Raw genomic sequence first — 25284 nt, forward strand, 5'->3', positions numbered from 1 at the left:
AATTAATATTTTACTTTAGAGGTACTGTTTGTAAGTGACAGTGTCGAAGAAAAGCTAAACTTAATGAAACCAAAAAAGGAGCAATATATTGGTGTAAAGGATCTCTGGAAGACTTGCAAGGTGTGGATGTAGGGCTACATCCTGACAGATTAGCACTTATTAACTGCTGCCACCATAATATGACTGACAAAAAAAAGCATCTTTTTGTACCATTGTGAATGTATAACAACATAACATAATCTAAACATTTTTGAGGTTTAAGGAAATGCTGAAATGAAAGTAAAAGCAAAGGTCCTTTGTAGGAGGGTAAAAACTGCGCTACAATGCCATTTGGGGGAATGGAACATGTCCTGCCTGCAGAACTCAGCCTGACACATTTGAACAGCCAAAAGCAGAAGCCAGTTCCCACAGTTTACACACACATAAGACTTTTGCTCCCTGAATCGGGCAACACACAGAAACCTAAAAGGCTTTAACTCATGAAATACTTTCAGTGTGCCACACCACAGTATTTCATTTAAAATGCAAAGCACCCAACAGCTGCCGAACTCATTTAGCTACCAGGGCCACTCTGATCACAGCCAAGCAAATACTGAAAATTGCAGCAAGTCTGGAACTTGAAAAGATGAAGGCACAGGCAGAAAAAGAAGCAGTAGTCCAGAAGTTATCACAGTCCATGTACAAATGTACAGCGCACATACAGTAGGACCAACTGATGGGAATTAAGACAAACCTTGAATGGTGTGGGAGCAAAAGGGTTAGTTGGGGAACAACGGAAGGTAACCCTAACTGGATTCGATACCTCCTACAGTAACAGAAAACAGCAATCCACATGTTATAGCATCTTTGGATATACACATTAATATTAACCAATATCTTATTTTCAATTACGGATTCATTTTGCTAACTGCAACAACCTTATGAACTTTATTTATAAATGGACAAAAGTATTTGAGGGGTTACTAAGGACGCTGATTCATCAAAGTTTCTCACTACACATGAACATGAGTTCAGAAAAGGAGAGATGACAAAAGGCCATTCTTAGATCAACGCTAAGAAAGGAATTATGCATAAACTACAGGATCATCAGGTTTTCTCTTAAAATGCATGCAATGTTTTTTCAGAAATACTTTTAAAAATATAGAAAACATAAGTCATCATTTACGTTACATGTCTACTCCCTTTCCTCAGAACTGTAACAAACACAAAAAGAGATTTCAAAACACACATGCAATTACACACCACATATCATAAGTGTTTGTTGCACATGCAATATTTTCAACAACATGAGAAAATAGACAAAGGGCACAATCACTTGCAAGATGTAAAACCAGCTATAAATTATTTTATTAAATCAAAAATGCATGCATATTAGGATAAAGTATTTTATTAGAGATAATGCTGTTCCTATCGTGAATTACATGCAGTAAGTATGCACTAGCCACAAAAAAAAGAGTCTAACTTTTTTTTTATTTCCAAAGACTTCAGCATCCTAATCATGGTGAGTGAAAAGAATTTTCAAGAAGCAGAGGGAAAATATTTTCATGAAGCATCATTAAAAAAAAGCTGCAAGTTTGGTGTTTTTTTAATGCAAAAATAAAAGAGAAATATCAAAGCTGGAATGTTATAACCACAAAAAACCAAAAAGAAGTACACAGCAGCAAAAGACCTTACACTGATGAGTTACACTTAGATATTTTAAAATATACATCAGGTACTGATCTTATAATTGCAAACCTATTCCTTTGGTAGCTCTGAATAGATCAGCTTTAGTGGTTATGATTAATGGAGCTGGCATTTTTTAACTTCTCCATAACTTTTCTACGTAAATGCATGTCTGTGTCTTTAAATTCACTACATAGAGTTCTCAAGCTCATCAGCACAGCACATAACTCAAACTAGTATAAAAGAATTTAAATGCAGAGAGACACCAATGGGAAAAAAGCACACACAGGATGTTTGGTGAGTGAAAAGATAGTGTGTCATCATCCAACCTTAGCAGTGTTGAACTGAGAAGAATCAGCAAATGGGTTAGTGCTGCTGAAGACAGCTGGCCTACTGAAAACACTGTTCTGCAGAAAAGGCAGGGAAGGGTTCTAAAAGGAAAGCATAATAGAAACTAAGCAAAAAAAAAAAGTTTTAAACCAACCCTTTTTAATCATGAACCAAAACATATTCATTTTGTTGTCTGGGCTAACCGAACAAGGTCCAAGTTCTGCACTTGCCAAAGATATGTGAAATTGGGCAAAAGTGTATTGGCCCCGTTTTTCTGATGCTCTCTCAGCAGGCTAATCCTCACACCTGTTCTAGACCATGAAGTACATCAAGTGCAGAATTACGCTGCATTTATGTGCTGTTGCTGTGATATTTGAAAATTTTTTCCAAACATATGGGACACTCTTACACATTAATTAATTGTGGATTTCTGGGTTAGGATTAACACAAATATCTGTAATAATGCAATAGCTTTAGTCTTATTTTGAAAACCGCAGATTCTCATAATTTGATTTAACTTCTGTGGTAATACATTCACTGTTTATTTTGTAAAAGTGAGGGCTTAGTAATATTAGGCATCACTAAGCAGATTTCATATCTAATAATAAATTTCACACAACACTTTGTATATGCACAAACGCATATGTAACTGCCTGAATTTATAGTTTCTTGAAACAAAATACTCTGGTCTTCACCTGAAGCAAGGTACTCTCTCATTACTATTTACCAGAAAAAGAGTTTACACATTTAGACCAGGTAAAAGGATATAATTTGACCATTTATATTCCTTATGCAGTTTTTGTACTGTATTCTATTTTGAGATCAGAATCTGCTTAATAAGGAGGAAACAGCTTTGATTTCACATCGTATGTTGGAAATATACTGTATATACTTAGAAGTAATTTCTACACTGGCTGTATCCATCTGGCAATTACCTGTAAGTCTAAGGGCTGTAAATTTAACACTGCTGGAAAATAGTACGGACAGGAATGTGAAAACCTTCCAGGATCATTCCTGAGTTATCATACCAGGATCATACCAAGAGTAATTTAATCAAAAGTTACAGTGCTATTTAAAAAAATTCTTAAAGCATTTGTTTTTTTAAATGCTCCTGAAAATAGTAAACATATCCCTAAACATTTCTTTTCAAATACCATGTTGCAAAAAAGTAATTCCATTTGGTAAGACAGCAAATGTCTTGGCTCTACTGTATCTTCAGCAGTGACAAAGTAATGCCATGAATGACCAAGGTTTCTTTACTGGCAAGTCATTCAAAGTCAACAGGCGGTTTCCCTAGGGTACAATATTTTCTGTATATGTGATCCCATTTGATTTTTAATACTATAAAGAAAGGTTTGTGAAAAGTAAATTGTTACTGTAATCACCCTATTACACTTTAAAATTACATGTTCTCTGCATAGAAATTTAAAATACATCTTGTTGAAATTGTAGGCAATTAAAATAAGTATCACAAACACTTCATATATCAACAGTACAATCCTAGTAAAACAACAAAAGTTCAGCTACAGTCATTCAAATTCTTGCCTTTTTCATTTTGTCATGATGTCCTAAAATATTAGCCCTAATACTAATCCATGCAACAGCATTGTATTAATATGAATTGACTATTATGATAAAATATGGGGCATTTGAATTTGCCTGAACAGTTCAGTTTAGCATACTTTTTGTGCAGTCTAGGACAAGAGAAGCAAATGCTAAATAAAGGGAGTTCTCTGTTTAACTATCTTTTAAAATTCAAAACACAGCCTAATGTAACAGGATGTTTTCTTTCTGTTATTACCTTTTTTCAACTAACTTCCATTCAGAATTTTATCCATGTGTCCAAGATGCTAAGTTATCAGAAACTAGCTAGCATTTCAAACAGCATAATGCTGTAACACTACTATGGGAACATAATCACAGTGATACATTGTTTCTTACTTGGAAATACACAGAGGGCTATAGGTATGAAACACAGACTTGATGGGTAACTCGCCATTAACAAAACTATCACAATCTTTTCACAGGCCACTTGCATTATTCAGGCTGTTCTGGAGTACACACAGGCTCTCTCTTAACTACTAAACCTTGCATGAAACAAAACAGAAGAAATGGACTCCTTAACCACATGCCACTTAAAACCAACTGCCTGGTTAAATACATAGTCGTACCATCATAATTATAGCTCATGTGTGCAGGCAGCTAGCTATGTGGGTGACTGGACACGAACGAAAGCAGGAAATTCTTATAATGTAGCAGGATCTTACTAAGTACAAATGCAAGCTTCAAAACATGAAAATAATAAACATAATGCCATTTATGATGATCACAACACAATGTATGAGTACAGGAAGAGCATTTGCAATGTTTCTGCTTACAGAGAAACAAGAGTTTGTTAGTACAATCAAGAAATAACCTACAAGCTTAATTTGAAAATAGAGAATAAAGAACTACAATCAAAAATAGCAAAGGAACATTCTCAAAATAAAAGTAGTGATATAGTAATGGCATCATTTCCATCCCAAATCAGCCTAAACACTCAGTAGCTGCAATTCTGTTCACATCACAGCAAATACAAAAGCATCACTTTAGTAGTTTGGGTGTCAATAATCAACATTCAACAGAGCTTTTGCATGCAACTTTACCTTAGATGACTGACGATAAAATGGGTTAGTAGTTTTCTGCCCACAGGGAGCAGAAGCTGAAGAAGGGCTATAAAGAGACTCTGGCTGGGGAACAAGAGTTATGAGACAACTAGTAAATAAACATGCAGCTTACACAGACTCTAAAAAGAGGAAGTTTAGTTTCTAGTGATGCAAGCAATTTATATTAAAGCACTGTAGTTTTTTTCTGCAATGTCCATGCAGCTTAGTGACGGAAAACTTCCGTGTACTTCTAGGTCCTTTCATTAATGTCCACAGAATTTTTTAACAGGTGCTGTATTTCTGCATGCGCTCCTCAGACATGCTGTCAATCTCTAACAGATGGTTTTAATTAGACTCCTACTCTGCCCCCCAACAAATTATCTTTCTTGAGGCTTTTCAAAATAGTTTGAGGACGGCGTGCTGGAGGGTATTTCCAAATCCAAATCGATTTCATTCTAAATGGAAATAATACTTAAATCAAATCTTTGTTCCTAAAATAGTTGAGATGGCACTTTCAGGATAAAATATCCCATTCCCAAATACCACCATCTTGAACATTTGCTTCATCTATTACTATGTATTACATCTCTTTTCACATTCTTTATGCTTACCCTTGGTCTGCTTATAATGCTCTGTACCATAAAGACTACAGGATTGCCTGCCTTCCGTATGGCTTCCACAGCTTGTTCGTGGCTGGCATCTCTGAGGTCAATTCCATCCACCTGTAATTGGAAGGCCTCATCTTAACATTGCAAGAAGCTACAAGAGTCATGAGTCAGTTCTGAGTTTTGGTTAGGAAACTTTGACTAAAACCAGACCAACCCTCTGTTTTTAATGGACTTTTCTACAGATTTGGCCTGAGGTCCTTCAAACGCAGGTTTGGGATTTCCAAGAGCACGAATAGAACATCAAATAAATATTCTCTTATTCCTCTGTTTTAAAAATGTTTTCCAACATTTTTAGTTCACACTCTGTAAATTTTCCCACAAGCAATGTAACAGAAGAGAGATGATAATCTGAAGAGAGTAGGAGTGTTTACCAAATACTGCTTCTGCAAATCCCACCTTAAGAAAAAATGATTACCCAGGACTTTATGAGACTTTAAAACTGAAACTTGTTAGGTGCTGAGAAGTCTTTCATACAGTGTACTTTTTTCTTTTACCTTCTTTTTTTTTTTTTTCTAAAGCAAGATAAGATTAACTTTAGCTACGAGACACTTTCTTCAGAAGTTAAATTTTTAGAGCTGGAAAGCTTTCTGTCTTCCAGAAGAATGCATGCACACACAGGATGGCTAAGGACAAATTTGCACCTGGTTGTTTTTTTTTTCATGTCCGTATATGTATGGGTGTGTAAAACATTTTGTCCGGTTATCCAAGTAAGAACAATGTTATGGTGAGGTTAGCATCAGTAAAGTATTGTCACAATGACCACAATAAAAGCTAGAAGCTAACACAAAAAAGTTATTTGTTAGTGGCAATTCTAGCACACAAACTTATAGGATGAGGATTACCCTGAAAACTTTTCAATAGTCTAACTCTACCTTAAACTTTATCATCCAATGCAAATAAGAGAGCACAAAAACAATCTGAGAGAAATTCTAAACCTGTGAGGAACTGAACAAAAACAATAATGCTCTCCAACTTCCCATGTCTGAAAAACTGTATGCACTGCAGAGATGGAGGTTTACATATGTCACAACTTAAGAAACTGAAACCGCTCATTCAGAAACAGTCACATTAACATAACATTTTTTTTTCACTCACCCATTCCAGTTTCTGCAAGCATCACTCTCAGAGACAATTTCACTCACAAAAATCCAGTTATTCCGGTGAAATGAATGTTTTTAACTTTGTGGCCTTCAAGCAAAATTCCACCTCCCAACTTCTTATACACTGCAAACTGTTCCTGTTATAGAAAGTACCACCTATACTAAGGTATTATTTCCTCAATATCAGTACTGTAGCTAACAGCAAACTGCAGTTTTAGTACCACCATTAGTCAAGCCCAGTGTGAGCCAGAATTACCAACTCCATCACTCTGCTTGTAGGGCTTCTTACTGATGGACAGTCAGCTAAGGACATTCAGTAGGGTTACATGGAGGCAGTTTCTATTAGCCTGACACTGGAGACAGGGCAATGTCTGACAGGAAAGATCTGTTCCCTTCAGTATGTTCATTCTGCAGTATCTTTAAGCGACAAAAGCAGAAGTGGCTGCATGAGCACAGGACTAGCTAAGTAGAAGAGAAATGAAGATAAATTCTACCCTGCAATACCACTGGCTACATTATACTGAGGAATGGGCAAAATGTTCTTCATGTCTCAAGTATCAAACACAGATTTCTTCATGTCAGGAGAAAAAAAGTGCCTCCCTTTACTCTTGCACAAGATGCATAAGAACTATTTCAATCAGTTAAGACTTCTGATGGAAATATTCTTGGCATTCATTTTACATGGTTTGCACTGGCTGTTTCTATTGCTACCCAGTGAAAAGGTGCAAAAAGTGAAAAATCTTTTCGTTTCACCAAACTTAAGCTTTTTCCTACACATGCTGGTTTTCAAATAGGCAAGTCAAACTGCTGGCTTTGTAGACCCCTGCTCACACAGTCAGTCATATGTTTCACATTGAATATTCAACTTAACAGGCAGTTGTTTGTACACAAACATCAGCAGATGGTACTACAGTCTGTGTGGTTCAAGTGATATCAGCTGCGGCAACTGCACAGCTGTCAGCCCACCATACATCCATCTCAGTGACTCCTGAGATGCTGGGGGAATTGCAACAAAAGGCATTCAGATGGTACCTCTACAATCCGATCTCCAGTTTTCAGTGTTCCATTTTTGCCAGCTGGGCTGTCTTCCAGGATGTGTTTGATAAAAATCCCTCTCATCACTTCTCCATTGCTGAGGCGGCTTCCCATCCCTCGTCCTCCAACAATGCTGATGCCCAATGACTTGCTAGGCTCTCTCCAGAGTTCAACCCTTTTGCGATAAAAAAAGGACCAAACTAAATTAAAATCTGTTGTCATTATGACAAAGACGCACACTGAAGACACCTGGATTTGCACAATTATTGTGAAAAATTCTTTTGAAAAATTATTTGAAAATAACTCTTCCTTACAAAGTTTTGTCTTTCAGTGGAAGTTATCTACTAGTTGATCAGAAATTCTGTAACTGAGTCTAGTATTAGTCAGCATGTTTTGAGTTCTAATAGAAACTTTGAATCTTTCTCTTCTTCTTTTTTGACTTGATCCCTGCAAGTCAGCTTGGAATAAGTAGAGATAAATTACTATGACAATCAAGACACTTCTAGACTGCAGGGATTTAGCCCAATGGCAGTAAAAGTCAATCATTAATTACTCCAGCAATGCACAACATACATAAGTGCAGCAGTTCCGTTGTTTTTTACTTTTCTCAAAATATGTTTTGGAATTTTTGAATTTCAGATAACATTTTATAATGTGCAAAATCTGCACTTACTTTCTGGGCTGGTTCCAGTTACTTAAAGCTGCATTTTGAAGTTCACTTTCTTCTCCCTCCCCCTCTTCACGTTCTGGAAGCTCTGGAAGTTCCCTGATGACAAACACAATCATGCAATTGATTTCTAAACAATCCACATAATCACTAGATTTTTCTGAAAAATTTCATATATTGAGTAACCCTGACAGTTTCAGAATTTGTACATTGGATTCAGGTAAGGAACTTCTTTTTCTGATGTCTTTTAGAATACATACGGTGTTCAGCGATTCCCTATCCACTTCTTATCTGCAATGAAGTTTCTATCCACAACACAAAACAACGAAGTGCAATTTGGAACTACAACCAAAACAAAGCTAAAGGGAATTTACTGTTTTCAAAATGGAAGAAATTACAACAGCAGCATTCAACTAAATTTACTGCTTTTGGAGATAAATTGCGAAAATCCAATTATTAATCTCTTTGAAAGTTTGGACAGTAACTGCAATGAATTTTTGAAACTGAAGGAAAAGAATGACACAACTTATTCTTTCCAGTTATGTTCCAGAATAACCATTGATACCAAAGTCTTACATTGGAAGCACTTCAGTATTTGTGGCAATCCATAGATCCGATTGCATAGTATTTAAGAGAAATCTAGGATAAGAAAGAACTCAATCTCCTTTTTGGACAGATCAAACAGACTTGTAAAAATACTTAACAATTTGCTAGTCAAAACAAAAAACTCTATTTTTAATAGCTTTTTACTGTTTTTGCTGCCGGTCTGAAGAAAATCATCCATCTTTCACCCCTTCTAAAATAAAGTTTATACTTCCAAAATGTGCAAAGTGTATGGAAAGCGAGCTATTTGGGAGAAAGCTGCATGCCTTTCGACTCACCTGACAATATGTGAAGGAAAAAGTTCAAGTGGCACTGTTCCCTCTGTCTGTTGTCCCAGACTGACCCTGTACTCGTCTAAATTTTCTGCTGGCACATATGTAATACTGCAATAAAATGGGACATGATTAAACTACCATAGGGAACGCCAGTCCTCCCTTGAGTGGGTGTGAGTTATGGATATGAGGAAGCCACTCAAGACTAGTTTGTTTGACTTCAAAGCAACAGTGCTGGTATGCACGGAATAAGCACTCACACAAATCCTTTGCAACTTTCAACAAGTATACATCTATAGTCAAATTATGTAGCTGAACAGCACATAATTTTTTCTAATTAAAGTAAATGGTGCTTGAACAGTGACAGTAACAAGAGACAATCCAGCTTTATTCAAAACATAGATTCCCCATGCAAAGAGAAACATTGAAGGATCTGTGAGGTTTGAGGCACAATTATCACCCTTAATGACTGCTGAAAATGTTTCTGAAAGTTGGCCTGTAGGAGGTTTTGTGCTTTTATGGGTGGTTTTGTATTTATTTTAGATTTCTATGCTTTTGGTGAAGAATGCTTCATAGGTTTGGACATAAAAATGTGTTACGGCACACCACCTATGCCACAGGGACCAATTCCCTGCTCAACTCCTTCCCTCAGATCTTCATGCACTTCTAACCAGTTTAGAATAGTCAGACAGTTGTGTTTCATCAGAAAAATGGTGTACAGACTCCACTTGATGTTTGAATGCCAGAAACAGTCCAATAAACTGAGGACAGTGAAACAAAGAGGGGAAAAAAGATTAAGACATGGAGAATATTTCTTGAAAAGCTTCCATCTGGCAGGCAAAAGGATACCACAGTACCTTGCACAATATAAGCACCGCTACTTAGGTAGCCCTCCTTTAATGATGCTTTGAGTTCTAAAAAAACTACAGCTTAGCTATCATACTAAAGTCTATCAAGAAGTAAGGCTGATGGAAAAATGGCAGGAAAAATGTCTGTTTTGCTATACATCACATTGTTCAAAGAAAAAAATAACATATTTGTCGCAGACATCTTTTATGAAAAATCCTTTCCTTAGGATTTTTCCTCCTTAGAAGCTGAGAGGCCGCAGGAACAAAATGTAAACATTGATTATTTGCTGCTGTGGAATGCAACAGGTGGATCTTTGATTGGCTCATGCTGGATGCTTGTAATTAATGGCCAATCACAGCCCAGCTGGCTCGGACAGAGAGTTGAGCCACAAACTTTTGTTATCATTCCTTCCTATTCTTAGCTAACCTTCTGATTAAATCCTTTTTTCTTTTCTTTTAGTATAGTTTTAATGTAATATATATAATAAAATAATAAATCAAGCCTTCTGAAACACCGAGTCAGATCCTCATCTCTTCCCTCATCCAAGAACCCCTGTGAACACCATCACACATATTTCCCCATAGAAGAGACAGGGCTAAATCAAAAATAAAAGGCCTTGGCCACTTCACGAGGATATGTAAGCTGCTGGGAAGAGATCCTTTCAAGTCTGAGGCTTTCATATGGAGCTGTCTCTTGTCCATCATTCCTGAGTGATGCCATCTTTGTCACACCCTGATTACCACTGATTCCCCCATGTCAGTAGTTTTCTGCTGAATACATCAAGCTTCAGAACAAATGCAAATAAAATTTTATCTGACTAATGCCATCAGTCTAAAACACTACCAAAAACTATTATAAGGGTCACCTTAATTTGTCCATCTGTGTATGTGTCCAAGCATGTTCCCTACCTTTTCTCACACTTACCGTATCTAGAAAAGTGAAAAGAAGTGTCCAGGGTGCTGAACAGAAGGAACTTCCTAGTTCTTTTAATGGAAATTTCTAAAACCATATAATCCATATAAATCTCCCTGTTCTGCATTGGCCTTTTTTCAAACATGTAAGTAAGTCTTACTCCACTTGACACAACATATTTTCATTTTGGAGTGCTGAGAAATTAACATACACTTTGAAACAAACTTTAAGCACTATTGGCTTTCCTGAGGGCATTCTAGCACTGCAAAATGCTAAAGACATGCAGCATCTATTCTGCGAAGACCCAGCAGTAAAACAGGAAGAAGTAAGAGAGAAAAGAATTTGGGAGAATAATGACTAATATTTCTCAGCCATCTCCAACTCCAGGTGCACTGAGCTACAGCAAACTACTAGTATTATGCTCACAAAACTCTCATGGGTCAGATGCAGCAGCTTCACCCAACAGGTCCACAAGAATACCTTGCCTCTACAAAAACTGTAAGACCTCTAAGTTACATTTCAATGTAAGAAAATGTAAGATTCGTTCAGTTATATTCATCACTTATAAAAATAAGTAGGAAATAATGTAGCTACAGAAAGATACAGTAAAGAAACCAGAACTTCTGGCTAGAACACCTGGACAATCTCCTTTGTGCTAAACTGAAGCAGGAAGCCATAAGTATGAAAAGGAAAATGGGACAGTCCTATCAAGGAAATAGGTTATCCCAGATTCAGTCTGAATATATATAGCAGAGTGTGATCTCTGACAGTACAGTGGCCATTATATACCAACTCTTGTCTAGTCCTTTTCTGCAAGGAGCACAAGGCAAGCAATTATGCAGACTGCCAAGGTCCAATGACAGCAGTAGTCCTTACCCTATGCATGACTACTTGGGTTCAGCTGATCTCAAGGGGGAGGCAAACCATATGCATTCCAACTTATGGGATACCCTACTGTGTTTTGTTATACGATTAAATAACTGCCATTGTGCTGAATCATTAAAAAGGTACAACTCAAAGGATGCTCTCCAAGAGTTTTAAATGCTACTTAGAAACATCTCTGTAAAGCTGCCTTAGCTTCCTTTTCTGTGTACAGCACTGGAATTATAAAGAAAATAGGGTTGTTCTACCATTTTTTAAAAATGGATCTAAAACTGAACATCTGAATTATCCTAATTGATTTCCACAGATGGAATAAAATTTAGATAATCTCACTGGCACCTGTTACATTTTAGTTCTTTGGAAAAAACACATTAATTATATTCTAGTGCTTAACTACAGCCTAATAGCCTAGTATAAAGCACTCAAATGAACATTCAGTATGTTTTTAACAGCTCATTCTTATCTACATGTTCAATCCTACCTAGGTCTCTGTAACACTTCAGTTGTTTTACAAACATAAACCAGAACACTTGCATTTTGCAAAAAAAATAACATACAAAAAAGAAAAACAAATTGCATGGATCAAATACATGAGGAGTTATATTCTGTGTGGAGTTCATCTTTGTATCTCGCTAATGATTTCTAAAGTCCAGTTAACAGCAGAGGTTTCCCTAACTGCTCTTATTACCTGTATTACTGACATGACTGTCCTCCTACTCTCTCTGTTCTGCATGTTATTATTGAAATGAAAGAGTATTGCCCTGCTTAGTGCTCATGGGCAGACACCTCACATTTATCAAATCCATCACTTGCTAGATTGCTGCTGGAGCTCACTTGGAGGTCAAAGTGAGGTCTGAAGACATTCAGCATCATCCTGAACAGCTCAGCCAGTGGCTAGGATCATGAGGGGCACAGAACAAGAAGTGTTTTTGGCTCCTCTGGCCAATTCTGTTGAACTTTGTGCTGTAAAGCAGAAATAAAACCCCACCAAGGCACCAGTTCATCTGCAAAACAGACTGGTAATAGTCTTAATACAGCTACAGGGAAGAACGTAAGAAAAACAAGGGCCAGAAAACAGATATGAAGGCAGAGAAAACAAAATAAATAAATGTACGCTCCACTTCTGTGTCATATTTCTTTGCTGCAAGAGAAATTAAAGTTCAACAATTTCAAAGAAAAGTATATGCATGGTTTAACCATCTTCTTCTCTTTTGTAGATGTACAGCTTGAAAGAAAAGTGTTCTGGTTTTCTTTCTTAAAAGCTATCACCACTTCTCCTACCCCCAGAAATATGCACTAGCAACTAGAGCAGTGACAATGGAAACACCAATGGTTTTACTTATGAAAGTATCTTGTAAACACAACACTGCATGCAGTACAGAGGAACATTTATCACATGCTTGACTGAACAGCCACACAAAACCTTGAAACACCAACAAATAAATTACAAAGTATGGAAAATGCTTAGGACAAATTACTGTAATTAACAATTAAGGTTCAATTTGAACCCTTGCATATATGAAGGAAGTAAAATGTAAGTGCCACAGAAAATATGACACTGAGATTAATCCAGATATCAGTACATTGTACTCATGCCAATTCTAGAAGTGAACCATGTACACATACACACAACATGCACACGTGCTCTGAGCACATCTTGGGTGGCTGTCATAGATGAAATTTAAATATATTAGCAATATTTTTTTTCTGGTATTTTAATTCCAGACTTAGAAAGCACGTTCCAATCTTCAAGTTTAAGGCCACATATAAATATATTATACAATTATACACACACAGTTGTATCTTTCTTAATTAAAAAATATATATTCACATCCACATGTGCAGCCACATGTGCATGCACACACAAATATACATGAGAAGAAAGAGAATATGTACCTATATCTGGATATATCCCTGACATTACTACTGATGTCATAAAAGCATGGAATGATTTTACAGACAAGTTGCAACACAGAGCCATAATGAGTTTCTGAATTGCCAATACTCACACATAACACAGGGCCTGATCATCAGCAGGTGCTGGAGAAGATCTAGAACGTGAAGCATACGATGCAGCATCTTTTTACAATGGTGTTAATTAATATCAATGTCTCATGCTGAATGCGAGAGGCATACTTATGTATGTAGAAGTGTGAGCTGTTTTTTTTTTTTTTCTTTTTTTTCTCCTGTTCCACCTCCACTTCATCTAAATCTAACCCAGAAAACATCTGCTCTTTATTATTGTCTATAGCACTGATTATTACGAGGCATGGAAAATGGAATTGCAATCTCTCACATTTCTTGATCAGGAATTCATCCCCCCCATTCAGTCAGGTGAATTCTAATTCAACTTTATAATTATCTGACAGATGCTACAAGCCTCCGCTGCTGAGCACAAAACACTGGCTTTATTACAGAAATACAGGAGTTTCTGGCAAGGTAGAGTGAGAAGTGAAACGGAATACATTCAGTAAGGCACTTTTCTACACACAGAGGAGAAAAAAATTAAATACGCAACTCTGAAACTCAGGCTGCTTGTTCTTGAACTATTCAAAATCAAATATCATTTAACAGAATTAAAGAATGCCTTTACATGGCTGGTAAAAACAGCTTTGCGTTTTATCTGCAAACACTATTTGAAATACAGCTTTGGAAGCAAAATACTTCTGCTTAATCACTTTTTTGGGCCACCCAACTAGCCAAAAAATGCTCAATCTACAAGGGGCAAATTTTGAAGTAAGGACTAAGAGGAATGATATCTAGATGGTCACGTCTGAGTGCTAGCATACCCTTGTTCTCCAAGGAAGACACCAAAGAGATTCAACTTAAATCTTTGAAATGATGACCCTTAAATCAAAAATGCTGCAAGGTGATGCACCACATCAGCTCCAAATTGACAAATATGGGAGAGAAATGGGGGAGGAGTGTGTATCCTTCTCAGCAAACAGAAAGAACTATCTTAACGTGAAGCTCCTCATCTCCAAATTTCTGACTTGGGGTGCTAGCCTCATGTTTGTATCATAATATTTTTCTGGGATCCTCTACTGCTCCTTCAAGTTAAAAATGAAACAAAAGTTTTATGCTGAATAGTACTACAGCAAAACTATGTAGTCACAAAAATACTGTCATTTTTCTTGCAAGACTCCTTTAGAAGCTACCAATGGATTTAGTCTTTCTGTTTCTAAAGTGGAGAAAAAATACTTTCTAAAGTGAAGGGAAAAACCTCTGAAACTTGTCACAGGAATGCAAAAAAGAACAATACAAAATAAAAGACAAAAATCTTGAGTAAGAATATGAATAGTAATTGCTCCTTTTCTGCAATATCTTTCAGAAATGGGATGCATTTTTCTCTGGAAAATCTGAATATCCACACCTAAGGCAAGATTTTACATAACATAACTGCAAAAGTATAACAGTATAAAGTTTCTAACATAACTGCAAAAGTATAAGACTACAAAACAAAATTTGTAGTCACACAGCATAAAATAGAGCAGCTATAAAAGCATAAGCACAAATAGTGAACATACTATGTAGTACTATGACTACTAACTATAGCATGAAAAAAGACTCCTCATAGAAGAATAGTGCTGCAGCATTTGTGTCTCACACACACACATGCATGTGCACATACAACTGACTTCAATCATGACAACTGGGAGTCACCGTTTGGAACCCTACAGTAATAATCAATGTCAGACTTGATCAACACTGACTCGCTTATATTCCTGAGAGCATTAACAATAATGTAATTCATTTTATGAGCATATTCCTTTATTTAAACAGGCTTACATTAAATCATAATCTTAACAGCTATGGGGCAGGCAAGTAACCCCAGTAGCCATTGTGAAGGTACTCTGCCCACCTGTTCCCAAAACACTAGATCCCTTCCAAGCTGGAATACTTCTGGGCGAGTATGGAATGCCCTGCTGTCCATTCTGAACCCAGTTCTAACCTCAGTTACACCCGTAACCACACTAGGACTGGACTGATTCTTTCAAGGACACCCTTACCAATAAGTAGAGGCTTCTATTACCAACAACTCCATTAATCCCTTTCCATATCTGACCCAATAAATCTTACCACATGCTAAACAGAGAAAATAGTCACTAGGTTTTGAAGCTGGAAACTCAGCATTGGTGTGCCTACAGTTCCACCCACATCTTCAGGAACAGCCTCATTTCCAGATGCTTCTTGTAGGCAAAGTTAATTCCACAACCACAGCAACTACAAAGAATTGTACTTTATGGCAGTTTAAATTTTGTAATTTTGTGAACCTGAGGAAAAGAAACTTTCTCCTCAAAAGGGATTCTCAAAACTTATATTAACTATTGGAAATTTGAAACTACTACTACCAAGAGCAGACAGTTATGTGCAAGAGCAACAGCTCATTCATATGTACTAATAAAAAATTGCAAGTGCCTACAGAAAACAGTGATTCTAATGTTTGTCATAGACGTACTGAAATGTTTTAAGCATTAATGTTCTGCACTGACATCATATTTCACACTTGCTGTCTGGCACCCAAAACCAAAAGCCATGAAAAAAACTAGATGAAATTACTTGTGCAATGGCTGGGAGAGTTCACCTTCAAGAACCACAAACATCTTGAGAAAATTGTAACTTTCCTCAGAAGAGTCATACTATAAATGCAAAATTCTGTCTAATCCTATTCTTTCTGTAAAACTAGGCAGGACAGTAATAATGATGATTCTTATGACAGTGATTTCTAAGAGTATCTGAAGCCTCTCACTTAAATGATCTCATCTTTGAAATCCACGGAAATGTGATCTGTAGGTGAAATATCCATCTGACGCTGCAACTTAAATTGATGTGTAATAACAAAATTTGCATTTAAAATACTTGCGTAAATTATAAAAAAAACCAAACTGATCATCAGCTTTTTCCTACCATAACTCATCAACTAGTTTTACCTACTTTATGTCTGGTCCAATGAGCGAATGTCGTCTCAGCATAGCGCGGGCTTGTGCATTGGTTAAGTTAGTGGTTGACTCTTCATTAATGGACAGGATGCAGTCCCCCACACCAATCCGTCCATCACGACTTATTGAGCCTCCATGGATGACACTGCGAACTACCATTCCCAAACCATCTTTATTGGAACTTACTGTCATCCCTACAGTAAAAACATATGAAACAGTTAATGTCTTTGAGCCACAGCTCTGGGTGCCAAGATAAAGAAATGGGGCACAGGGAAAGGAAAAGTCAGCCAGCCAACCTGCCAATGACAGCAACTACAAATCACAGTCACAATATCTTGTCACAGTCACTTTATCTTGTTATCAGTTCACATACTCAGTTCAATACAAGAAAAATTAAGACAGTGGAATATTTAAGCAAAAAATAAGAAAGATAATGAAATTGCTTAAAAACCATTTAAAATCACCACTCTTCTAATGGTTCACTGAGTTTATACATATTTACTTTTGTTTATGACAACTCTATTTGGAAAGGTGGAATGATTAAACAGGTAATTAATAGCTGAAAACAAATACACACTTATTTTCAACAGAAAGCATGAATCTGATCCCACTGAGATGCTGGTTGTGTTCCCGCTCTCCTAGGTGGGCCTTAGCTCAGACCCAGAAGAGCATTCTGACATCTTTGAAAGTCTGTATATTGCTAATGGATACAGCCCAATATTCTACCTGAAACAGAAGGATACTGCTTCTGAATATTTATACCCTCTAACTTCACTTTCTTTCCAGTAATAGGAATAAGACGGATATCCTCTTGGCCTCTCCTCTCCCATGGGGAACGTATAGGGACTGACTTATGATGGCCCTCATGCATCAGTGTGACTGTTCTTACACACATAAGTTGTCACTGTTATCTTCAGGGCAGTTGGTGCTCATGAAACAGACCCTAGTAACAGTTTCAGGAAAAACTCAGTTCTTCACTAAGGCAGTGGGAAATGCAGGGCTGGAACCCTGAAGTCCACTCAGTGTACTTCCACTATCTTAATAATGCTTAATAAATACTTTTTATTTTTTCAAAATGTTGTTTGAAATTCTGAACCTAACCTTGCTGTTTGGCTAAAATAGTAACAGACATTACTGAGGGTAGTGTAACATCCCTTTAGGAAAACATCACACATACAACAGACACCCTCTCCCTTTTTCTATGCTGACACCATCATTACAGATCTGAAAGCCTGATGTCACACTTTGGAAACCTACAGTTTCAGATTAAAAATGCAAATTCCACTATAAAGTTGCCAAACTTTTTTCAGGACAATGGCATTTCAGCCCTTCTGCATTTGGGTGCTTCTCATCTTTTAAAAAATCACAGTCAAAATGTTAGAGCTCCAGCAGCGGCTGGCATTAAAGAGCTGCTCCAAAATACAGGTGACATTATTTGAAAGGAAAAAAGAAGTGCCAGCTCCTAACCCTCAATTATTTAATCAATGCAGCTGCAGCTTGCAACATCATTCACAGCTCTTGACTTAGCTGCTTTTTCAAAAATCAAGGGTAAAAGCAGTGCAGCCATGTGCTTAAACTGGTCATTGTGCTGAAGCTGCTTCCCAGGCCAGAGCACACTCAGACTGGAAGAAAAAGGCTTCAGTCAAAAGCCAGAAGAAAGCAATATTCACACTCATATTTTGTACATATCAAGACCAGTCTTATTTTTTATGCATAAAATGTCTGCCAATATGGACCCTGCTGAAGTTTGTATTTTCATGCCGTATCAAGCTTGAGATGAAATTTGCTTTGATGTTCACTGCACTTAAAATATTCATTCATAAATGAAAACCTACTCCACTGAATGAAGAGTTTATTGCAAAGAAAACATTTTTTTACAAAATCTGGTTGCTTTGAAATGCATTGTGACCTACACTTCATACTGCCTGGCAATGAGGCTGTATGAAGTGTAGGTAGTAGTAGTTAAACAAGCCTCTTACTCCAACAAAAGATGAACCTTACACCCACATCACCCTTTCCTACATCTTTTTATTTTTCAGATCCTGATTTTAAACCAGATCCATTTTGAAGGATGGCTGTTTCATGAAGGTGATATGTGGCAGACTGAGCATCCAGCCATCAGAAAGCAGTTTATTCCAGGTCAAGATGCCCACCAAAAGACAGCATCACAGCTGTAAAAAACTGACACCCACCTCTGCACAGCAAGGAAGTCCTGACTTGGGACTGTTTATAAACATCCAATTCTGTGGACAGCCCATTTTAAACGTCTGCAGAGTTATTAGCCAGCACCTACACAAAGTCCTGCCCTACCAATCCCAAAAAGTCTTCAAGATTATGCAGTTGGCTGGAAGAAGCAATACTAGGAACCTAAATGAAACCAAATAAACAAACAAGCCACTAACAGGAGGCATACATCACTTCCTTTCAACACAAAGCCTTCCCTTTCAACACAAAGCATGGGCTCTCAGAGGGTTCTATTCCTGTTCTCCTCCTCACACTGTCCAGGGCCACACCTGAGAGTTGGATAGGACAATGAAAAACATTATCATCTGTTGTGTGCGCTCTCTCCAAAATAAGTTTCTGGTCAGTATGCTCAGGAAGTTGCAGATATCAAAAAACTTAGAACTTCACTACAAAACGATAATATTATTAAGCCAAAAATACTGCCTATTAAATTTATCAATGACATGATTTTTAGAAACATTGAGGCACTTTGGATTCAAACTTGAGGCAAGGAAGCAAGCAGCTTGTTTAGTCCCATCTGACCATCCTCAGGAAGCAAGATCATTTTGTGTTTACAAATATTTGAAAGCTTCATCTTTAGCTCTTTGACCACAGTGTTCCTCTACAGCATTCCTTGGCTATACCTTGGTTTTCCACTACATTAGTACATTGAAAAATGATGCATTAAAATTGTTCTGCAAACATTTAGGAAACACTAAACTCCTTTATGGGAGAACAGATTGTCAGTTAGACTGCACATTTCACTTCTGTGTTCACAATGACAGCAAATGGATCCAGTGCCACCACTGTCAAACAGGGAAAGAGCAGCAAAGAATGAATGTCCTGTTCCTACTAAATGGAAAATACTTATTTTTTACTAATTAAACATGGAACGTACAAGAGAAACCAATAGCCATATTCCTGAAGAGTTTACAAAAAAAGTTCACTAACTTACCTAGGCTTGAATTGCCTTTTGCAATAGTGATAGTCTTCTCATACATGTTTTTGACTGAATTTTGGGGTGTGGAATTTCCCTCAAAAGATACTGGGCATCTCTTTTCCATTAAAAGCAATTGATCCTAACATAAGGGAAAATAACACCAGCTCAGTTTACCAAGATAAAAAAGATTGGTCACACTGATCTCAACTACTTTTGCCTTACACAAAACCCATGCATATAAATAAGTCAGATTCCTTTTACAGACAGAAAAGTCAGTTCACCAAAGATCAATATTTTCATTAAATATTATAAATTCTGTTTTCATTCAGGCAATGTACCACATCTATCACAAAGCATGCTTTTAATTTAGACGTATCAAAATTAGTATAATGAATTCAAGGGTTTCACATTCATTTACCAGAGATGTCTAACATTTTGCCAGTACAAAGTAACAAATTCTGTAAGAAATTGCAGCTCTTTTAAGCATTTCTTAATAAATCACTGAATGGAATAAATAAGAAACACATGTCACAGTGACTGCCATATAAAGGAAAATTATGTTTGCACACTGCACTATCACAGATCAGTTTGTGAGCTGAACTGCACAGGTTTACAAGAACAACATGATGCAAGATATTCACACCACCACTCCTTGGCTTCCTAGGCCCAATTCCAGCTGTGCATCTCCTACGTGCACTCATGTCCCTGTGAAGGTTAACAAGGGCTAAGACAACTCCCATCCTGTCCAGGAGGTGCCCAGCAGTGTCAATGATGCAAGGTCTGAGAAGACTTGTATATACCCCTGTACTGCCAGCCTCTGAGAAAATACTGTCTTGATGACAGTAAAATAAATTCTGTCTTGTTTTGGAAAGGACCATGTCCCAAAGTTTTGACGTGAGCTAACATATTCAAAGGAAGTTAATAATCAAAGAAATATACATGGCTATTGGCTTGTGACAATTCCCGCAGGAAATTCTTTGGTCTAATTACAGCCTCTCTGAATGTTTTTTAAATGATTGTAAAAAAAAAAAAAAAAGGCAAAAGACTTTACGTTTTCATTGGGATCAAGCTGTGTAGTAGTAGCAAGGCTTGTATTTAGTACAACTTCTGATGCTGTCTGAGATGTTGCCCATGTTGCTGTATTTTCACTTTCATTCTGGTTGATATCTGAAACCTCCAGAGTCAGAAGATCTATTTTAGTAAAATCACTTGCAGCTTCCAGGCTACTATCCACTACAGATTTTTCATCTCTCAGTCTCTGATTCAGATTCATGTTGTACAGACTCTTCTCAGATACATGGAAATCACCTGTAGCATTTGGGCATTCCTCTCCAACAGACTGTTCAACACAGGAGACAATGAACAATCACTATTCATTTGTAGTATAATTCAAAACCACATTTCATGCTAAAACCTTAAACAAAAATTAATCTCATAGAATTTAAACATATTGCTGTGAGATCAGCAAGACCAACCTTATCTGCAGTTCCCTACAGGCATTCATTCTACTATAAAGTGAACTTGATTTCTTAGACCATTTCTTTTGCTTTACAACACCAGAAATCAGTACAAGTTACTAACTCTAACTTGAATAACTCCATTAAGTTTTTAAAATTCAAGCATACAGTTGTTTTTCTTAGGTGAAAGAATTCTGCAATACTTTCAGCACGCTTAGCAAGGAAAGAGGAATTTCAAGCAGCTCAGACAATAAGAATGTACGGTTATCTTCCATTTAACTGAGCAGAAACTTTCAGACTTCTCTTCCTTTAGAGAGTGACAAGTAAAAACTGGGTCAAACCTCAGCAAAACGTGAATATGGGGGATTTTAAATGTGACAACAATGAAATACAATAATGCAATTGTAGAAGCTTACTAGTTATAATTATTGCAAATCTACCAATTATGGCTGCAGTACTAGGACTAAGTTCCCTACACATTTGTTTAGACTTCCAAAATTCTGAGGCCATGACTTTGAAATGTTTCAAGGGATTCCAACAATCACAACATTCTGAAAAAAAAAAAAAAACAAAACTTAAAATATTCTCTATCTGACCTTTTAGAGTAAGTTATTTTAAAAATAGTTAGGCCATTAGATTTTAAAAAGATATATCAAGGACTCAGAAGTTAGACTTAGAGGCTCTATATCAGTATTTGAGATTTTTTTCTGAAATGCAATAAGAGAGCTCAAAATCAACTGCCTCTATCTGTCTTGTAATCCACCAGTCCTATTAATTCTTCTATTGCTTCTCCAAAAACCTGGGGAGATGTGCTTGGGGATATTTTGCAACATTTTGTCTCAAGAGTCCTAGAATTCATTTTTGTCAACTTTCATGAAGTACATACAGGCTTGTTCTGCCCCCAGACAAGAATCAAAAAAGGCTTACCAGTAAATAAGTGGTTTAAGTAATAGCTGAGAAGATAATTGAGTAGAGCCTAAATACAACTAATCTGCATGATACAATCAATGACATAATTTCCTACCTTTTTGAGAACAGAACACAATACTACAATCTATTTAAATTATTTTACAAGGTTTCAAATGCAGGTGGGACATCTTAAGCTTGTTTCATATCCATTTCCAATTCAGTGAAAACAAGCATCAAATCATACTCAACATTTATTTTGTATGCCATATTAAGAGTTGCATCATACACTCATTTTTATTTCTGTTTCACTTAAAGAAAAGCCAATGATATAATTTTTTAGGACAAACACAATTCCAGGAATTCGTAACTATAGTAACATGTGGCCTCACTAGAGCATCTGCATTATTTAAAATAGGTTTTTCAACACCTATTTTAAATGCAACACCAAAGTGACCTGGCCGAATCTGCCAACTGCCCTGTAGCCAGAAAAAACTGAAATATCTTTGCATTCCTCACAGCATCAAACAGTGCTGTTTTAATTTTTACTGCATTTTCCATGTTTCAAGAGTCTTCATCAGACAGATCTTCCCACTATGTTTGTGTTTTGAATCATGAATAGGCTGCTTGATGAGAACTTAGTACTCACTTCATACTAGTCTACAGAGATGGACACTAAAAAGTCAGGACCATGGTATTTTAATAGAGTATGTAAAGCAAAGCTATTTTTAAGTCAATGGTGAAAATAACTAAAGTCTTTCTAGAGCCTCAATGTGATATCTAATAAATCCAGTCTCTATCTCACAAAATGCTCCTAAGCATGTAAAATGCACAATCCATTTAAGTAACAATTACGGAGTTAAACAATGCAAGCTGTCCCACTGGCACAGCAGAAAATGTGCTCTTCTGTGGATTAGGAGAAACCATTAGAAGATTAATCTTGCTTTCTAACCAGCATCTCATAAGAGCTAAACATATTCCAGAAAGGTTAATGGGAGTTACTGCAGCTCAGGTGTGGCAGAAAAAGCAGCAGCTACTCTATTCAAGACCACAGACTGCAAACCCAGTGGTTTTCAATGAAGACTGCTAGGAGAATGGAATTGGAAAGCTCTAGGTTAGTGATATTAAAATCTAAATATTAAAAAAACCATAAAAAACTATGGAAAGAAAGATAACGCAATCAGGTCATTATGGGTATGTGACTAAGAACCAAAAAAGCTATTATCTTCTTATTGCTCTGAAATAAATCTTCATTTATTGCTTTACATAAAAACTATTAACAGAGTTTGGACATACACAGATTTGCTTTTCATGACAGCATCACTATGAAAATTTCATTCAAAACCACAGAAACAAACAAATTATGAAGGATAAAAGTAAAAATAAGGATGAAAATTTACTCTTGCTTTTCATACTAAAATACAGAGCAACAGAGTAATTTTGTGTTACCACTCTTTACTATACTTTGAATGACAACTATTACTTTCTAGCAGACTGCTCACCACACCTTTAATACTACAAACAGTTCACCATACTCTGGCTAAATCATGCTTTATCTAGCAAAAATCCAAGCTTTGTGCCTACTATGTGCCTCTCTCTTCAACAAAGACATCTGCAAGATATCAGCGCTACTTTAAAACAAATTTTTCCCTGCTAGCAAATAGAGCATTTTGAACCAGGATGACACAAAACGTTTCTATCTGATCATACAGCCTGCTCACACTTAAAATCAAAGTTTGCCATCAATAAAACCATCCTCAATTTTACCTTGGGAGTTGATAATGGAAGAGAGAAGCTGTCGTTCACCTCACCACTACAGGCACTGTCGTGCAGAGCTGTCACTGAGTCCTGGAAGACGTCTCTCTCCAGAGAATACTGTGATTCTAAGGTGGACTCATCCGCTAGATCTGCCTCACCAGAGTCCACCTAATAACAAAAGCAATTCAATCAGCCAGGCTGTTGCCATCACACCACATAAGCCTCAAACACATGCACACCAGCCACTACATACTGACACTTTTCTTCTTTTTCTGTTTCATTCCATGTTTTAGATTGAAATTACATTTGCACAGTGCAGTAGAAAAATTTTCTGCTTCTAGTAAATCTGTGTTACTACTTCTTCAAAGGTTGCAAAGAATATCTGAAGTAATGTAAGAGTCTGAACCAGAATAAGTTGTGGGGCTGAGGCACACTCATGCCTCTTAATGGAAGTACAAAGTGTTGGGAGAATTCCACTGTACTTTTTGGTGTCTATATTTTGATTTGTTTACAGCTCTTTTTCGTTTTTCTTTTTAATTTTTTTCAGCATGGAAAAGATAGTAAACTTCACTTGGTAACACATGTCAGGAATGTTCTCTTCACTCAACTTCTTAGGATCAGTTATTTTAAAACTCTCTTAAAAACAATTTTGAAAACTACAGAGCTTTAAAGTGCATTTATATGAAAAAATCTTTATGTGATTTTTTTAACAGATTTTAAATTATTTTGCTTTTGACAACAAAATTACAATAAGGATTTGTATATTTCTATTATGCTTACATGAGAAAATTTTTAGAAGTTTCAGACATTGACATGGGTAGTATTTTTGTCTTTTTTAAAAAATGAAACATATTTTTTTCAAATACTCATATTCTTTTAAATACAAGAATAAAATTAAACTCTAAAACCCCTAATTTATGGTGCTTTGTACAGTACACTTTGATTATTATTTCATCTCCCTGGCAGAGCTCAAGAACATATTGCAGGCCAACAAAATGATCACTGGATTAAAAGCCATGCTCATATGATAAACTTGTATGAAGCAGATGAGTGCACCTGAGATGGGATCTAACTTGTTTTTCAGCCCCTGTGGTTAATCATATTATGAATCCATTATAGCAGTAGCAACAATCTGCAGTAATTCAACACACTGATTCCTTTTCAGGGTAAAAAAGATTATTTTTTTTTTATTATTTCAAGCCTACAGACTTAACTGCTAATCCAAACTGCTTCTTTGCTGTAACTTACTCCCAGCTCATCTTCTTGAAAAAGCATATTCATTTTACCAAAGCTATGTCCTAAAAAATATTGTGAAAATTCAGAACATATCTGTAAAATCTGAGTACTGATCTGTCTATGAAAAACAGTATCTCATATGTGCACTCTCAAAACATATCTTCAGCTGGGTGACTGCACATTTAGTTTCCCATTT

The 25284-nt window shown here is 36.5% G+C and overlaps 1 protein-coding gene across 24 annotated transcripts in view; it reads right to left on the bottom strand.

Annotated features, from left to right (window-relative positions):
- MPDZ (multiple PDZ domain crumbs cell polarity complex component) overlaps positions 1-25284 on the bottom strand; it is a 92884-nt gene that overhangs the window by 23154 nt on the left and 44446 nt on the right. For 11 of the 24 annotated variants that reach the window (XM_074533538.1, XM_026794252.2, XM_026794249.2 and 8 more), the window contains 12 exons: positions 23862-24020; positions 20783-21070; positions 19747-19870; positions 16564-16762; positions 13638-13679; positions 8992-9096; positions 8117-8209; positions 7441-7618; positions 5252-5362; positions 4641-4724; positions 1995-2096; positions 734-805 (listed from right to left, as the gene is read on the bottom strand). In XM_074533538.1, the coding sequence (XP_074389639.1) occupies positions 734-805; positions 1995-2096; positions 4641-4724; positions 5252-5362; positions 7441-7618; positions 8117-8209; positions 8992-9096; positions 13638-13679; positions 16564-16762; positions 19747-19870; positions 20783-21070; positions 23862-24020 (1557 nt within the window). The remainder of the gene's footprint in view (positions 1-733; positions 806-1994; positions 2097-4640; positions 4725-5251; positions 5363-7440; positions 7619-8116; positions 8210-8991; positions 9097-13637; positions 13680-16563; positions 16763-19746; positions 19871-20782; positions 21071-23861; positions 24021-25284) is intronic. The other 13 variants (XM_026794256.2, XM_026794254.2, XM_014267847.3 and 10 more) reach the window with 10 other exon arrangements.

The sequence above is a fragment of the Zonotrichia albicollis genome, chromosome Z (genome assembly GCF_047830755.1).
Source record: "Zonotrichia albicollis isolate bZonAlb1 chromosome Z, bZonAlb1.hap1, whole genome shotgun sequence".
Taxonomy (NCBI): domain Eukaryota; kingdom Metazoa; phylum Chordata; class Aves; order Passeriformes; family Passerellidae; genus Zonotrichia; species Zonotrichia albicollis.